At 35.8% G+C, this 19,128-nt stretch overlaps 1 protein-coding gene across 1 annotated transcript in view; it reads left to right on the top strand.

The window, feature by feature from the left end:
* Window positions 1–19,128, top strand: part of LOC128680624 (uncharacterized protein) — a 29,054-nt gene that overhangs the window by 3,875 nt on the left and 6,051 nt on the right. Inside the window, exons 2-11 of the mRNA XM_053763898.2 lie at window positions 3,127–3,361; window positions 4,614–4,757; window positions 8,498–8,600; window positions 9,227–9,352; window positions 13,811–13,904; window positions 14,333–14,474; window positions 15,089–15,219; window positions 15,709–15,877; window positions 16,484–16,577; window positions 17,018–17,176. Coding sequence (XP_053619873.1) covers window positions 3,127–3,361; window positions 4,614–4,757; window positions 8,498–8,600; window positions 9,227–9,352; window positions 13,811–13,904; window positions 14,333–14,474; window positions 15,089–15,219; window positions 15,709–15,877; window positions 16,484–16,577; window positions 17,018–17,176 — 1,397 coding nt within the window. The remainder of the gene's footprint in view (window positions 1–3,126; window positions 3,362–4,613; window positions 4,758–8,497; window positions 8,601–9,226; window positions 9,353–13,810; window positions 13,905–14,332; window positions 14,475–15,088; window positions 15,220–15,708; window positions 15,878–16,483; window positions 16,578–17,017; window positions 17,177–19,128) is intronic.

Raw genomic sequence — 19,128 nt, forward strand, 5'->3', positions numbered from 1 at the left:
TTCAAAAAGTCGTATAGACAAGATTTCATGATTGATGACCCTTACCACTCTCAGCTCAGTTCGAAACTATCAGAGTAACGAGGGCACGAACAAACATACACCGCAATCTGACCCTTACCGCGCCCTATTTGGCTCAAGGTCGTTTAGTTGGGCATGTGATAGGGTGGCTTATGGTAGTGTTGTCCAGTTGTAGTGTATTATATCGATGATCGATTGACAGATTCAAAAAAGGAGATCGAAACAAAACGCGGTTTACCAAATAAAAGTATTTTTTAAAAGTATATACCTAAGTAGGTGTCAAATGTCAAAAACCCTTCAAACAAAGCGGCAATCAGGTTCTATCAATTTGTATAATGAAACGATATTTTTTATTTTGACTCAGACGTAACAAATATGAGATTGAGGCAATGTAAAGTAAAATAAAATTAATTTGAGAATTGAAAGTCGTTGACATTTTATTTATGGCTTTAAGCTTTCAGCTTCTGTGGGTGGACGCCTGGAGTAGGCGATGTGTAACGTGGGCGAAGAAAGAAAAGTTGACATGACTCGACGTAGACAGCAAATAATTGCTTTTATTCATGATCTTTCATTTCTTTTATACATGTCGAAGGCTATTTTTTCACTCAAACAAAATACATAGATGTAATTCTACGATATTCAGAGTCCGGACCCGTGCTTCACCAAAATGTACCTACCTAACTAGCTACATTTAAGGGTGAATGCAAAAAAACATGTATAATTCACTTTTATTGTTTACTTAGATTTTTTATTATGTGTGTATACATATAAAGGAAAAAATCTACTTTCTTTTAGTCAAATTTTCATGATTCTTGGTCAACGGGATGTATAGGTACCTACTTAACTTATAGGTTTTGATATAATTCCCGAAATAGGTATTAAAATATGCGACACAAATGGTCATCTTTGAGTGCGTTGCCTTTTTTATTCTTTCACAGCTAAAAGAGACCGTAGAGTATTTCAATATAAATTTAATGCAAATTTCATCTCTACATATTTTTGAGAAAAAGCGTCTTAACAAACGGACAGACAGAGGGACAAATGGAGTGAACCTGCAAGGGTTTTTTCACCTTTAGAAGTGCGGAAGCCTAAAAAAATTAACAAGAACAAACTCCATTCTACGACACAGATTTATAAGGAAGTTATTTACTTATTCGTAACTAAAAAGATTACTGTTTCTGGTAAATTTGTGAAGTGAAGGACACGGCCGCCGACTGGTTTTACTACGAACGATATTGCTTGTCGTGAAAGTACATAAATTAGGTTTCAAAAATGTCAATGAATTGATCACGGAAGAGAATAAAAACATATTTTTCTTTGTTTATTTATAAAAAAAATTTACATTACGGTGTTTTATAAATAGACAACGGTCCGCCTACACTAAGCTTGTATCGCTTGTATCGACTGTAGACAAATTTTAATAGTAAGATTCGCATACATGTACAAATATTTATTAGCGCTGGGAATCGAACCCTGGTAGTGAACCACTACGCGATGATTTTTTTGCACCGGATATATATTTTTAGTCACGCTTTGAACGTAATAAAATCTCTTTGAAATCAATAAAATAAATTTATTTACATATACACGTATAGTAGGTACCACCTGTCATATCACAGATATCGTGGAAAGAAAGTATGACCTGACCGAGTTACACATTATCTTGACTGCAGTCACCCGGCGCCATACTATGTATTATTGGCAGGGATGATAGCAATATTTGTGTCTTATTGTCACTAATTAAAGACAAGACATTACAAGACAATGATGTTTTTGGTTTAAAAACTGTTAGCCAAATGAACGCTATCTATTTACATTTTATAAAGAGGCACCTGTCGCGTCGGTCTGTATGAACGCGATAAACTCAAAAACTTCATTGAGATTTTACGGACTTCTCCAACAGATATTGCGATTCCTGAGGAAGGTTAAGGTGTAAGTATAATTTATTATGGTTATACGTGAGTGAAATCGGATGGGTCGCTAGTTTACATTATAAGAAAGAAAGAGTCGACACTACAAAGTAGTTCTTTCTTACTTCCAATTTTTATCCGAATGCATTGAAAAGGCAACGCTCAATTCGTCGCGAATTTTATTAAGTTATATTATGTACAAGTTAAATCCAATTAGATTTATCAAGTTTGAAACTAATAAAACATAACTAGGTGGGTACAATAGGACTGTCTGCTTTTTCGCACAAGGGATTAGTCTCGGCATTTAACGAGGGAATTTTTAATTCTGCACATAAAAGATAAAATAAATACATTTTATGTAAATCAAAATCAAATCATTTATTCAGAAATTAGGCCTTCACAGGCACTTTTTCACGTCATATTCTAAATTAAATGATGTTTACCAAAGCTACAAACTACTGTATGAGTGCATATATAAAGTAGCAAAAAAATGCAATTAATAAACTTTATTTTCTTTCAGTCTTCTTTTGAGGAGGTATTCCTTTATTTTTTAACATTATAAATATCTGTGGACTGGACATGCTATCGATTTCGACGCGGTTTTCACTATTGAATAGGAAATTTCTTGAGGAAAGCTTGTAAATAAATAAATACGCTTTCAAAGACTGTGAGTCGTTATTGAGCTATATAACAATATACTCTGCTGTTACTAAAGGAAGCCTATTATGAAAGAAATCGTTGGGACCAACTGCTCTCATTTCACACAAAATTCGCGATATTGTCTGCTCTGTACAAAGCAACTGGTTTTGGATGAGGGGTGCCCCAAGGACGTGTATTAGGACCGGTGCTATTTGTATACGCGAACGTTTTGTACTGGCAAATATTATTTAAATGTAATCTAAATAGTTTATGTTTTATATTCATAGTTTATTAAATTACGAATTTCTAAACGAACTATATTTTTGCCATTGCATTATAATGGTCAAGATTGATTGGTAAACACCCAGTGTTCCCAGTCAACAAGAGACAGCGCACTCATTTATCATCTTCACTTTCTTGACAGACTGTAATTATGAGATAATGAATCTCAAAACGAAGATGTCAATGCTTTTAAACATTAGGCGTCACGTAAGCAAAAGGCGTAAATAACTTATCACATTCATAGAACGGACAATAAATATTTTAATTTCCTCCGCAGGTCGCCCAAAGGAGAAGAATGCGATAACGAAGCCCTAAAAACGGAAGAAGCTGAGGGCGAGGGCAAAGAGAGCGGGGCGCTCGAAGCCAAGATGTCTCTGCTGAACGGCATCACGGTTATCGTGGGCTCCATCATCGGCAGCGGCATCTTCGTGTCTCCAACCGGCGTGCTCAAGTACACTGGATCCGTGAACGCTAGCTTGCTAGTTTGGGTCGCCTCTGGGGTCTTCAGTATGGTATGTTATTGTTTGCTTTCTTGCATGAACTTCGTTAAATTTTCAGTCTCTTTCATTTGAGTGCTTATCTTCTTCCTCAGCCATTAGGTTTTCTTACATTCTCTTTTCTAATTCACACGGTATTCGGTATGTCCTGCAATCTTTACGACATCAAGCGATGTCGTAAAGATATGTTTCAGAGTATGATTCAAGAACTTTTTGACTTGCACCTTCTGCCAGGACTTCGTCTCTATTCTCTATTATTTGAGCATATTTCCGATTATTTCATCAGCCATAAAGAGTCTAAAGAGTCCAAGGTCCGTTCACTCACTCTTTCATCTTCGCTTCGCATTGGTCTTTAGAATCCATAATGAAGTGTGTCAGGCTACCCTTATCATACTTGACGCCAACACTGATGAAATTCATTATTTATACGCCAATATAAATAATGAATTTCATCTCATCTTTGCAAGTTATTATATTTCTCCAAACAGTAGGCTAATTATCCTGGCATTAAAAAGTTCTCCTTAGGGAGTCCAATTTACTGGCTTTACTTTTCATCGTTATATTTATTATAGGACATAGATAGTCATACTAAGTGTTTTCTAAATGAATCTATTTATTCATGAAGAGGCAAATTATGTGCTTAAAAAGTTTATCATTAGGTTACAAACCTAAGCTGTGGAAGACAAAGAACGATTGAGTTACCAACACTTATTTTACAAAACCAATAACAGTTAAGGTTTACTGCACAATAAACATTTTAATAGGTAGTTACTCAGAAAATAAAATATGTTTTCTGGAAACAGATGGACGTGATGAGAAGCTCATTCCAAACTTAGTCTGCAAACAACTCGGTTTGAAGAATTGAGTATTTTACTAAAATATCCTCTCAATATTGTACTCATGAAGAATACTACCTATGCCCTAATTTCTAGTGAGTGTGATCAGATGACAAAAGCTTTTTTACTTTTCGCTTGTAAAGAAACTGTAGGTGTATGCATGTATAACTATTGTTGACTATTTACAAGCTGTCAAGGCTTTTACCTGATACGAGTCTCCTGGACCACGTCTCTCGAAACGTGAAACAAGTAGCACATCATTGCGCCCATACTTTGTCTTGTTGTACACGATATGAGAAACAGAGTGTGTGGACGTTAGTTGTAACATACTACTTGTTTGTAGGCCCTGTCTGGTCGCCTCGTACGATATCCACGGGAGGAAATGGTGCTGAAAAAACGTGGCATATGTACAATCTACAATTTGTTCACAGATAGGCGCATATTGTTATGCAGAACTTGGCACGATGATCCGTCTGAGTGGCGCTGACTACGCGTATATCATGGAGACCTTCGGTCCCTTCGCTGCCTTCATCAGACTCTGGATTGAGTGTATGATCGTCAGGCCTTGCTCGCAGGTGAGATTTACTGTCACATAATAGACTAGGCCCCACTAGTGTCTCAGTTATTGGTTGTTGATGATGGTATCTAACGCATAACCTTCAAAAGGCGCATAAGTTACATAGAGACTAACATATTTTGTTCTACGACTTTTGTCTAAATGTCTTCTGTCTAGTTGTCTAAAATAATAAATAAAAAAAACCTCTTTTTTTTGTATGAATGCTGTTTTGAAACGTTAACTCTTATGTTCGATTCCGCTACATAACGCTACTGTACTGTCTCGTGTTGCTTGGCTATAGAATTGTTAGGCGTTGCAGATGTTAGATTGTTTTTCATATGGACAAAAAACTACGAATCACGAATAGTCGTATAATAATAAAAGTTACTTATTTGATGTACCCAATTAGCTTTGTGTTTGATACCAGTAACCGTGCATTATCAAAATCGTAAACGGAATCATTTTGTGAGTGAAGAGTTTATCCATCTGAGTCTTAGGCGAGGTTGGGTAGATACTCCGAACGTGAAATATCGACTTATAACTATACTCTCTTTTTCACTTCGATTACGAGGAGATTAACAAAATATTCTAAATCCATTATTCATGGATATACTTAGGCATGGCATTACTGGCCACTTGTATTGTAAGTCGGTTAAGATTTCGCTTTACAGTTTCTTTTTGTGTGAGATTTTATTTTACGCGTTTGAGCAAACAAGAAAGTGATAAACAGAAATTGTACTATACTGAGAGTTGCTAATAAAGAGCTGGTAGTGGAATATCTTCATTTAACCTGAGCATTTAACCTAAAATGTAATGAGCGTTTAAATTTTATGCCTCATGCCTAAGAACACCAATGTCATTCACCTATATTGGAAAGGTTTCATCTATTTCTTATGGCATCATATTTAATAGACACCAATCTAATTATCCCCTATAGCTAACATTTATAGATATTGATCTAGTTTGGACTGACCTTCCTAATTCCAGGGGTGATTGACCTCTATGACCTTTTCAGCTTTGAAGTCGACTTTTCACATCAAAGGTACATAATATTCCTTCAAAACTATGTCCTATCAGACATATACCGTAGATAAAAAGGAATTAATTTTATTAACTTTTCTGAAATTGTTAGTATATTTTGTGACAAATTTGAGTATATTTGATTACAACTTATTAATTTATTCATTCATTGTGTGTACCTACCCATATAACGGATGTATTTAAATTGAGTCGATACTAATCTCATTTGCGTAGGATAGACAAGTTCAGTGAATAAAGAGGTTAAGTACATTAAGATAGACAGATTAAAGTCGCTACATTGATGTTGAGGATTATTGGGTGGCGCCCAACGTGACACGGGACTTTGTCTAAAACAAATAGATACCATGGAATTAGGAGGTACTCCATACGAAGTACGTACTTATTCGATAATGCCTACTCGATTATAACGCTGCTGTCTATGTGTGACTGATCCATTGGTGTTCTAGTTTATTCTACAGCACCACCCATTTTAATTGTCATTTTCTATTTGATCTTCAGTTTTGACTGGTAGAGAATGCCTAATAGCATAAATACCACCTAATGATATTTTTTTAAGTTGTGCGTGCAAGTACTAAATAAAGTTAGAATACAAATTATTTTGAACTTTTATTGGACAACAAACAGGTCCACAAAAATGTCCGAAAACGTTAACTTTCACTTCAAGTTCATCACCAGCTTGAAGACGTTTTTGTAATTTAGAAATTAGTAGGTATTTCGTGAATTCATCGTTTCAATGTTTTAGGAATTATAAATTTATCCAGAAAACTATTTTCCTAGCATTTTAAAATTACCACGTCGCCCAGTTGGTTTTACTGTAGATAATTTAATACTTAAACCTTTGTATATTGTATAACACTCCTTTAGTCAATATAATTATTTATAGCGCACCTATTGTCCTACAAAATGTATTATTTACACACAAGGTAAAATAAAATCAATGAAGATGACGCGTAACAAGAATCAAACTGTTTTATTGGCCGTGTTTTGTATTCATCGGTTTCAAATGGCACATCACTAATTTATTGGCGCCCAACGTGTGACGGGCATGACGTCACTTTACTTTCTTGTTTCTTTACTTTATGTCTTGAAGTGATATGTGTTCATATGAATTCAGATACCTACATAATAATGATTGCCAACCTATAAAAATAATGATTGTTGACAATACAAAGAGCTTTCACACAGATATGTATAAATCGTGTTAGATTTATCGATTTCAGATAAAGAAACAAACAACATTACATGTTTATCAGTTATAGTATTTGAAATCTGTGTTGGATTTACTTACTTTACTGTTGACGCCTGGGCAGCAAGGTTTAGGGGGTGGCATATTTTATAAAAAACAAAAAAAAACAAAGTAGTACATTATTTCAGAGGTCAGTATTCTTCTTATAGTCGTATTCCTCATAACTGAAGGTTGTGCGCAATATTAATCGGGTGATTTGCAATTGCCTTCTCCATTTCACACTTCAACTAGACTACAGGTTGCCACGCGATATTTTTCTTCACCGGTAAAGTAGTGGTCTACTATTGACGACCTCGGTGGCGCAGTGGTAAAGTTCTTGCCACTGAACCGAGAGGTCCCGGGTTCGATCCCCGGTCGGGTCGTGATGGAAAATGATCTTTGTCTGATTGGCCCGGATTGATTGGATGTTTATCTATATATGTATTTGTTATAAAATATAGTATCGTTGAGTTAGTATCCTATAACATAAGTCTCGAACTTACTTTGGGGCTAGCTCAATTTGTGTGATTTGTCCTAATATATTTATTTTTTATTTATTTATTAAAACTACTTACATCAAATTGGATACAAACTTTTTTGATACGAGTTGCATTCGAACGTAGGTTCACAGTCGTAGGAGCTTTCGTTTCATAGTCTTAACCGGCATCTTAGAGGACGGAGGCGGGGAAATTGAAACCTGTCTTTGAAACGAAGAGTAAGCACTGGATCTAAATGGACAATTTGTAACAATTTATCGTTTTCCGATGTGGCCTTATTGACATCCAGCAGCAAACTGGATTTATTTAGATCTTATTGACATCCATTCTAACTAAATTGAATATTGATTCCATCTGAATTGAGTATGTAAGGGTTTAAAAGAATTTACATTTCAATGTAGATTACTTGTTTATAGGTGCATATTATTTAGGGTTATCTAAACATGCCAAGTTTATGTTTGGTTTCGATTAAATAATCTTATTCAAACAAGGACGCAATTTGACCTTAGCTAATATAATAAATAGATATCTACTAACTGTTAAAATGTAATTAATAAAATTAAAGGTTCAAATCTAAGTTAATCTTACTTTAAACCCCTGTTCCACATAACCCTATTGATATTTCTACCCTCGCTGTTATGGATCTAGCTTAATTCTGCTTCTCAAAAAAATTATAATCATCTGATCTAACTAGGGATAAGTACATATATTTTAATACCACGAAACATGCATACACGTAGCACGTTACTAACGACAACAAGGGAAAAGTTCCCTTATCGTGTACGCATCGTGCAAAAAAAGAGAGAACTTGTGGACGCAATGACGTGTTACGTTTAATAGTAGCCACCTTGGTGTCTGCACTAGGTGTTAAACAATCTTAAAAACAGATATACAGGTCTCCCCCTTTTAGATATTCTGTCTTTTTCCACGTCTTTCATCATAATGGCCTGTCTGAATTGACCTGTTTCAGTATTAAAATTTATAATTGCTTCTCAGGCTATCGTGGCTCTGACGTTCAGTGTGTACGTCCTGAAGCCTTTGTTCCCGGAGTGCGATCCTCCTGAAGATGCGACTCGTTTGCTGGCTGCCTGCTGTATATGTAAGTCCATCATTTTATTATCTATTAGTGACAAGTTATCGCATTCACTATTGAACTGTTAAGGGTGCAGGTTACCTCACGATGTTTTCCTTTAATGGAAGCAAATGGTGGTCTAAGAAAACTAGGTACTATATTTGAGTCAGATTGGTATACAATCTCATGGGGCACGAGTAGGATTCGAACTGGGGACCTGTCGATCATAACCACTGGACCACTTCAACTTTGCGCTATTTAGTTTAGGTACTATATAATCAGAGCTAGTTTCACGAAGGAAGGTTGGATTCACGACTCCAGTGACACTAAAAATAACTTTACGTAGTATTTCACAAGTTTTAGTTTCACCTGTCACGTTCTCTGCCTGTAATCCAATCTTGCAAGTTATATTTCACTTCCAGTTGACCTACAGAGTTGAAATTTCCCACGTCCCTTCAGTTTCCATGACAATGCATTATTATGATAAACATGACCTGATGGTGCAGCCCGGATAGGCTCTAAACAAGGGAAATCCTCGACCGTTTACAGCACGAACATGGGTTTTTTGTCAGACGTTAAATGTCATAAGATCTCTCTGACGACAATAAAAGCTTGTGCCAAAGATGACATTTTCTTAAAAAAATGTGTTCCAGTGCTGTTAACTTTCGTGAACTGCTGGTCCGTCCGCGCGGCCACCATGGTGCAGGACTGGTTCACGTACGCCAAGTTGCTCGCCCTGTTCATTATCATAGCTGCGGGTATCTACCAGTTAAGCAGAGGTGAGGATTATGTGTGTGCTTCCGCCCTAGAATAGGACCATTACTCCCGCGGATGTAGATATACAGGGCGACAAAGGACTAACTTTACAGCTGATAGACAACAATAGTATTCCCGATGAGGATGACGTCTGGATGGCGGCCGATTGTACCAAATTTAAAGATTATATTTTTATACGTTGCCCCCGTAAGCTTCGTGGAGTCACAGTCCCGAAAGCAACTGGGATCATGCGGCGATGGGAGAAAGTCTCTTTGATTAAGTACTTACTTACTGTTATTGATAAAACTGTAATATTTTTTTATTATAATACTAGACCTAACTAATATTATGAATGCGAAAGTAAGTTTGTTTATTATCTCTTCAAGCTCTATCTACTCGACGGATCTTCTTGAAATCTTATATATTGACGACCTCGGTGGCGCAGTGGTAGTGCTTGCCTCTGAACCGAAAGGTCCCGGGTTCGATCCCCGATCGGATCATGATCTTTTTCTGATTGGCTCGGGTCTTGGATGTTGATCTATATATGTATTTGTTATAAAATATAGTATCCTTGAGTTAGTATCTCATAACACAAGTCTCGAACTTACTTTGGGGCTAGTTCAATCTGTGTGATTTGTCCTTATATATATATTTATTTATTTAAGTACAGAGAAGGACATATGGTACTTTTCAACCCGGAAAAATAACTGCTTCCGTGGGATATACGCGGGCGAAGCTGCGGTCAAGAGCTAGTAAATATATAAAGATATACTACGTGACACTCGCAACCTTGGGTTGACAATGTCCTAACCTTCTGTACAGGTTTAGTTTGCACAAGTGCAGAACAATTTTATTGAATGCGTGCGCGCTGTAAAAATTCATGTTCATATGTTTATTTTGTACCTCTGTCGGTTTTATGAGCTTCGGTATTTCGTTTTTGTCTTTAACAGTTTTATAAATCAAAAAAATAACTATACTTGGTATATACTATTTTGTATCAAGAAATATATTTTAAAATCAGACTAGTCAATTATGTCTTCCAAAGAAATAGTTGCGGGCACAGCCAGTAGGTATCAAATACTTAAATGTTTCTTTTCTTTTTTCTTGATATCACATGAAAATGGCTGATGGAAAAGTAATGGACATAATGGTTTACTTAACTTATCAGATAGATATATACCTACCTACTTAGGTACCAAATTACAAGAAAAGAAAAAAAAACTGAAACCGTAAATATATAATATAATAATTGATTTTCACCGAAATCTCCCTGGACCTTCTTTGTCATAGTTTTTTTTATAAATACCTACATACTGACTTTACCCTTTTTATAAAGCTAACTATCGACCAGCCCCGACTCCCCACGGGTGCAATATTATGCATGTTACATTATATATAAACCTGTCTCTGAAATCACTCTTATCTATTTAAAAAAACCCGCTACAAAATCCGTTGCGTAGTTTTAAAGATCTAAGCATACATAGGGATAGACAGCGGATAGGAAGCGACTTGGTTTATGTAGTGATGAAAGTTATATGTATTTGGTATCATTTGCCAATGTTACCCTAGGAAAAAAAAAACTCAATATTTTATCTTAGAAAAAATCTATACTATTATTATAAGGAGGCAAGCGTTTGTAAGTTTGTGACTTTGTGAGTTTGTATGTTTGAGGCGGATAATCTCCGGAACTACTGAACCGATTTCAAAAATTCTTTCACCATTAGAAAAGTACATTATCCAAGATTATTATAGGCTACATTTTATCTCAAAATTTCCACGGCAGCGAAGCCCCGACCAACATCTAGTAGATTATAATTTGATTTTCTCGAAAACAACAAACTTTTGTACAATAGATGTGGCACCCTATTACCTTGTCCAAAGATTTTAGTTATGTTTGTTTTGCAATATATAACTAGGCCATATGTTGGTGCGCATAGCTACTCTCCACTGCAGTAGAGATTACAAACGAAGCAAGACAAACAACCGACATTAGCCATTGGAGACTATTTCCCGCGCGAATTGACTTACGATTCGCGTCACTCGTATTACAATACAACTCGGGAATTCTGGATATCCGTCAGTTATTGAATCCGTTATCGACATCTAGTAATTGATTTCCCGCTCTGTCGATATCAATTTGAAGTTTTGTAAGCATTTTAAGGATGCTACATCGCTAGATTTTCTTTTTAGGCTTCTAAGCCTTCAAATGATAGGTATCTACAGTTAGAAAATATTTTTTCAACTAGTTTGACAGTAGGTAATTAATTCGATGTGATACTTTGCAACATTAGCTGCGCCCCGGGGCTTGGCTCACGTGTGACAATGGCAATGACAAACAAAGTATATTGTAATTCCAGATTATATTCTACCCGTATACCACATACCAATCGTCGTCCAGTAGATTTTGCGTGAAAGAGCAACAAACATAGGTACTGTACGGTTTGGATTCGTAACAGAAGTTTTGATTAAATGAAAGTCACTTTGTAAATTGATAGAACTATCTGTATTGATAGAATTTGTAACTGAACTAGGATGACGGAGACTGAAATAGGTGCAATCGCTGACTTAGCATAAATGTACGGTGCATTGCTCGTACACATACACACATACATACAAACATACTTAATCACAAACTTCCTCATTTATAGGATAATTCAATTTTGATGCAACGAAGGCCCAGAGCGATATTATGTTAATATTGGCTCCACAACGATAGTGTGGAGCCAATATTAACATAATATAATATAATAATATTAATTATTTAAATAATTAAAAATAATTTTATGGCACACGACAAACACTAAAAGACTACAGAAATCGAAGAGAAATCTTAATTTGTTTGTGGATTTCATAAATTTATAGATCTTGATTTAGTTTTTTTGTTTGTTTGAGAGTACTTAGCCATGATTCAAATAAATAAAATTGTGGGCATTCATTTAGTTATTATACTAAGTAACTAATTATTACGATGGGTATGCCCGGTAGGTATGCCTACCATTCGATTTAACCATAAACTCAGATCACACAATTCGAGTACTAAATCAATTTGGCGAGTGTGATATTCAAAAGACTTCCTTAGGATGGCGTCGGCGGCAGACGGACGGACAAGCCGTCTTATTAGATGATTGCCAATCTACAGACTCGTATTATAAGCCTGTGAAAGGATAGACGGATTGAAGTGTTTGAGTCGAGTGATAGTACTTACGGAAATGTTGAGCAATAGGATGACAAGGTCAGAACATTGTACAAAATATGTAAGTTCTAGTTCTATATATAAGAAATACATCTAAGATCATTGTGATAATTCATAGATTGTAACAATGTTGCTGGATACGAACTTTTAAAATTGGTTGGAATTGGAAAGTCCATTTAAAAAGAATATATGATTATTAAAACAATTTTGAAACAACTTTTATTAAGAAGACATCAACATAAATGTAATAATTAAGGCACCTGTTGAACAAACATAGCTTTTTTCACTGATATTACTCAATCGTGAATTCGTGACGTCACGTTAGAGTATCATTTAGCACGAAGCGTTTGAACCAGTCCGAAAATGAATGATTTTATTTTTGTCGTATCTTGGAAAGTATTGTCATTATCACTATTTGTCCGTTGAAATTGAAATGAATCCGTGGAATTAGTAGGTACTACGACGGAGTACCTACTAGTTCCATGATTGAATCTCAAGAAACCGCAACGCCTACAATTTTGGTATCAAAGAGCGCGGCTTTATTACTCAGCCGTGCTCCATTTCTTTTGACATCCGTCGGATAACACAGAAATTGTATTGAGATTCGACGTACGTCAACTCACATCAGTGTTAAAACCTATGGAAAACAACGGAGCAAGCACGACTGATCTGACATGGCTCTATAGGAAAGTGACAAGACTTTACGACTTTCTACCGTCATCAAAAAGGAAGTGGGAAGTAATGATAAACACTACTTAATTATCTGTTGAATTGAAACACTTGAACAACTACAATTTTGGAATATCTTAAATAACTAGAATTACTTAGTAAAACTATTTTTGGTCTCGTCGACATCTGTAGCTCACTGTATCTGGCTGCGGAACGATCAATATCAATTTGATGCCTAAATCTCTGATGTCATTTAGTTACCTAGGTACCAAAGATTGCCTCACCTAGGTAGGTGCTACTGCAAAAGGATGTACTCAACTATTCTATGCTGAGAATAGAATAGAATAGTGAATAACATGCGTTTGTCTCTTTTAAGCATATCATATCTTTCAGTCATTTTAAGTAGGTATACTATATTTTTGTCCATACACTCATTATTTTCTTAATTACTTCAAATAAACTTGACGTAAATCTATAGTCTGGTGCCAGAAACACGCGTATCATGTATACAGAAGAAACGGGACAGATTATTAATAATTTGTCCCTGGCTCATTGACTATTAGTGTTCTTATCGAGCTATCGCATTTTTGCTTTATACTCATTGTTCATTCCTTTTTAGGTAAAGTGGAGCACTTCACGTTCGAAGGGACCACGAGTGATGTGACGTCTATAGCTCTCTCCTTCTACTCTGGACTGTTTGCATACAACGGATGGTGGGTTCCATACTCTTTATCTTTCTTACAGTTACATTTTCATATAATAAGTTGGTTTGGCTGATTGTAAACTTTGCGGTATTTGTTTACTATTAAGCAAACCGTATGCTGCACTCCAGTCCATAGACCAATTTGTCATCTTTCCATGTAACTAGTTTCATTTGGGACTGTGACGCCGCGAAGCCCTGGGTCACCGTAAAAATGTATAGAAGTAACCCGTTAACATGGATTCGTATTTTCCTTCTCTGCACCTTTTTCTGTCTTGGAAATTAATTATTCATGGAAATATATTGTATGAATGATCTTTCCAACTAACTCTATAACTCTATATTGCCTATAAAGTTGTTATGTGCGTTACATTTCACGTCAATACGCTATGGCGAATTCGACTGTAAGGGGAAATATATTGTAACATCAATTATTTTCAGGAACTACTTGAACTTCATCATCGAGGAGCTGAAGGACCCCGTGAAGAACCTGCCAAGAGCGATCGCGATCTCCTGCACCCTAGTCACCGTGGTGTATACTTTCACGAACGTCGCATTTTACACCACTCTGTCTCCCACTGAGGTGAGAACAAAGACCGTATAATCATGTTATGCTCTGCTTTGAGTGGTATGTGTGTACCTAACTTTAAAAGCGTACACTTTGTATTTACAGCTTGGACTACAAAAAGATTCATCAACACAATATCAGCCTATAGCAGCAGTCCATTGATTGACATGCCTAGGACACGGGACTAGGATGGATAAGATAAGAAATTTATATGTGAAAGGTAGTCTGAAGGCAACACCAATTACAGGAAAATAGGCTTCGATAGTATGGTCAAGTACTGAGAAGGAATAATTAAATAAGAAAATGGTTACAACCATTTTCTTAGAGTTATAGATTTTAATTTGAGATGTAAAATGGTAAATAAGTTGGGGAAGGCTGCAAAAAGAGATGGATTGAGTGCGTTAGGCAGGATATGGTTAAAAAGGAAGTAATTGATCAGTGGAGGAGATCGATTTGCTGTACCGACTCCACATAAAGTAGGATAAGGGCAGGCGGATAATGATGGACATATGGCTCTCCCAAGGTGCGCCAATATTGTCGGTTGTGGCGTTTTGGGACAAAAATATCATCTTTAACTGAGCTAAATTCACGCAGGCAAATAGCAGCCTAAAGCTGGTTTAAATTTCCAGGTGTTGGGATCAGCAGCGGTGGCCGTAACGTTCGCCGAGCGCCTGTTCGGTTGGTTTGCGCTCTCCATCCCGCTGTTCGTGGCCGCCTCCACGTTCGGGGCCGTCAACGGCGTGCTGCTTACTTCTTCCAGGTAAGTCTCACTCTCTCTCTCTCTCATCTGAGCGTTTTAACGTTATGCTGTAAACCGTCCAGGGTCCGTTTTCCTACTTTTTCGTCTCCACTTCGCACTAGTTGACAGATCAGTTTTCTCTCACTCTTTCTCTTATCTTAGCATTTTCACGGTTGTTTCCCTCGCTACAGAGCATCGGAGCCCAGGGATGTTAATCAACATTTCACCCGCGGTGTAACTATACATGGGTATAAACAGCTCGCTCAAAATGTTTCTAGTATTCACTCAGTAGACAGAGAAAGCTACAGATCCCTTATACATATATTCATATCTTATATGCATATTTCATTCTTCATCATCATTCTATATCTTTCATTTGGCTCATACAAGAAGGGTACTTATGTGCATATTAGAAATACTTATATGAAAAGAAATGAGACAATACGACAGACGATGAATCTGTCACATATGTATGGAATCTATGATATTATTGCGTGTTTGTCGACACAGGCTGTTCTACGCGGGCGCGGCGCAGGGCCAGCTGCCGGCGATGCTGACGATGGTGACGCCGCGCGCGACGCCCGCGCCCGCGGTGCTGGCCGTGGCGCTGCTGTCGCTGCTCTACCTCACCGTGTCCGACATCTACGCGCTCATCAACTACGTGGGTTTTGCTACTTGGGTAAGTTGATGCTATTATGAAAATCCTAAGTTGATGCTATTATGAAAATCCTAATGTTCAAGGGAACTCTTCCTCGGTACACGCTCATCAACTACCTACGTGGGTGTTGTTACTTGTGCAAATTGATGTCGATTTATAAGATCAACCAATACAATATGGAATAAACTTTCCTCAGCGTGTGTACTGTCCATGGTACGAGAGTTGACGTCGTGTGCAATCAATAAATAATTCTGAGTTTTCAAATATTGAACTTTATAATAGAATTCCGCTTATTTTAATACAGTTTTTTAATATAAACATTCCTAATCTAATTGATATTGTTTGGAATATTCGTTGGCTAAATATTTAGGAATAGAGTTTTTGCTATTGAAGTTTTATTATCGTATTTTGAAAGAATGCCACATATTTTGCAGAGCTGTAACAAAACTATTCAATGTTATCTGATAATAATCTTTTAATTAATAGCGATCCCAATCGCTACAGTACCGTCAGGCAAGACGCCAGCTCGTTTGCCCATTAAGCTAAAAAAATTTCAGGGGTCTATTCTCGAAATGTGGTACTGGAGGCGAATGGAGAAAAATGTTATAATCTATCTTCCTATTGCAGTTAAGTATCGGAGCAGCAGTAGTGTGCCTCCCCGTGCTTCGGTATACACAGCCCAACCTTGAGAGGCCCATCAAGGTCAATCTCTTCTTCCCAGGTTTGTTACCTTATGACTATCATTACAAATATGATGTTTTGTAGTTTCTACAAAAGTAAAATAAGGTTTGAAATTTCGCTATGTACCAAAAATGTATTGCCTTAATCACAACGTTCCTATTGCAACATTTATAGTTCAATTTGTATAGATCTAGATCTTACTCAAATTTTACCACTAGGCATCGTAGGCAGTACAATATTTCAGCTTTACAATGCGATGTATTATTATATAATGAAATAGCTTTACCGGCCCCAATGCATCTCCAATAAACATGTTAGTGATAACTTTTTCAGTTTGCAACACGTCAACTAATTACTTATTTTTAGAAATCTATACTAAATAATAAGTTAGTAATGTTTTTTTTTTATCAGCATACTAAGACCTGTATGTACATTAAAGCAATAAAAAAACAGAATTAGAATGAAGTGATCGTTTCCCAGCGATCTACATAATCTGCACGATCCTGGTGGTGGCGGTGCCGGCCGTGGCGTCGCCCGCCGAGACCGGCGTCGGCTGCCTCATGATCCTCACCGCCGTGCCCGTCTACCTCGTGCTGCTGCAGCCCCGGACCAGGATACGAGGGCTCGACAGCATTACCAGTGAGTTGCACGAGTAACTATTTCGATATGAAAATATTAGTCTTCATTATTACTTGCTGCCAAAAAAATATCAGTAACCATTTCTGTATATACTTGCCTTTGCATATGACTATTATCAGATCGCATTGCTATAATAACATTTGAGGATAAAGATAATCTTTATCTTTAGGCCTGTTTTATTACTTGAAAACCATTAGCCGGTTGGTAAACTACTCTCTGACATTCATTCATAAAATTAATTTGTGTGATTTCTACGTTTTCCCTTTCCTTGATTTTGTTTATATGGATGACTTATTTACTATATTCAAAGTCATAAGTATCATAACTTAAAGCTTAGTAATTTTGACATGTCATCATTTCATAAATAGCTTAATATTTACATTGATACTTAGTATGAATTGTATTAATTTTTACTTCACACAATAATATGTATATAATATTATTGGCTTTGTAGATCTGAATGCCTCAATTAATTAAAGTTCCTTTATATTAAATCATTTTATTTCTCTTTTATTTCTATCAGCTACATTTTAACGTCTTACAAATTTAAACCATTTTTCACAACAACAATGTCACTCTATGAGATAACCATAAACAATATAATATAATAGAATATAACCTTTAAATGTGGTGGCTGTCCACTAACTTACTTATACTCAACACTCTTCCTCAGACATCACATTTAAAATTCCTAACTTAACAACAAATTCTTTTAAACAAAACTTACTAACAGGCTTAGTAAAAATATCAGCTAATTGGTTATTAGTACTTATATATTCAACTTTAACAAAACCTTGCTCAACCTTTTGTTTTATAAAATTATATTTAATTTCTAAATGCTTCAGTTTTCTTTGATCATAAGTTTGAACAGATTTGATAGTGCTTTGATTATCTTCAAAAATTTTAAAATCCTTTACTTCAATATTTAAATCATTTAAAATCTTAATAACAAAACAAGACTCAACACAAGCTTCACAAAGTGCTACCAATTCTGCTTCCGTCGTACTTAAAGCTACTACAGATTGTTTTTTAGATTTCCATACAACAGTGTTACCAAAAATTAAAAACAAATAACCAGTAGTTGATTTCCTATCAACGTCTCTACCCCAATCTGCATCAGCAAAACCAACTAATGAAATATTATTACAATTCTTATAACATAAATTATAATATAAAGTTTGTTTAACATATCTCAAAATTCTTTTCAAAGCTTTCCACAAAGTCAAATTTGGTTTAGATTGATATCTGCTTAAATAGTTTACAGAGAACGTTAAATCTGGCCTAGAATTCACTGTTACATATAACAAAGAACCAATTAAAGATCTACATTTAGCTTCATAATTCATATCAATAGTTTCATCTTCAAATTTAAAATTTACATCCATAGGTGTATCAATCCCTTTACAATCACTCATCCCATGTATTTTAAGAATATTTTTTAAGTATCTTGTCTGATTAACTAAAATACAGTCATCTAGTCTCTTAATAGAAATTCCTAAATATGTCATGTCAGTATTACCTAGATCTTTCATTCTAAATTGTGTAGTCAAAAACGTCTTTACTTTTTCTATCTCTGTCTCCTGCTTCGCGAAAATTAAAAGATCGTCAACGTATAATAAAACATAAACATTATCTTTCATGTATAAACAATAATCATTTTCAGAACGTTGAAAGCCATAATCCAACATTGCTTCAGTAAATCTCTCATACCAATATTTCGGAGATTTTCTTAAACCATAAAGTGATTTTTCTAATTTGAAAACGTAATTGTCTTCTTTTCCAATATAATATCCTTTAGGTATTTTTAAATAAACTTCTTCATCAATTCGACCATAAAGAAAAGCTCCTTTTACATCCATTTGTTTAATCTTAAAATCTTTCTTTGCAGCAACTGCTAATAATGTTCTTAATGTTTGCATCTTCAATACAGGTGAATATAAATTATCCATATG

This window comes from Plodia interpunctella, chromosome 24 (assembly GCF_027563975.2).
Source record: "Plodia interpunctella isolate USDA-ARS_2022_Savannah chromosome 24, ilPloInte3.2, whole genome shotgun sequence".
Classification (NCBI taxonomy): Eukaryota; Metazoa; Arthropoda; class Insecta; order Lepidoptera; family Pyralidae; genus Plodia; species Plodia interpunctella.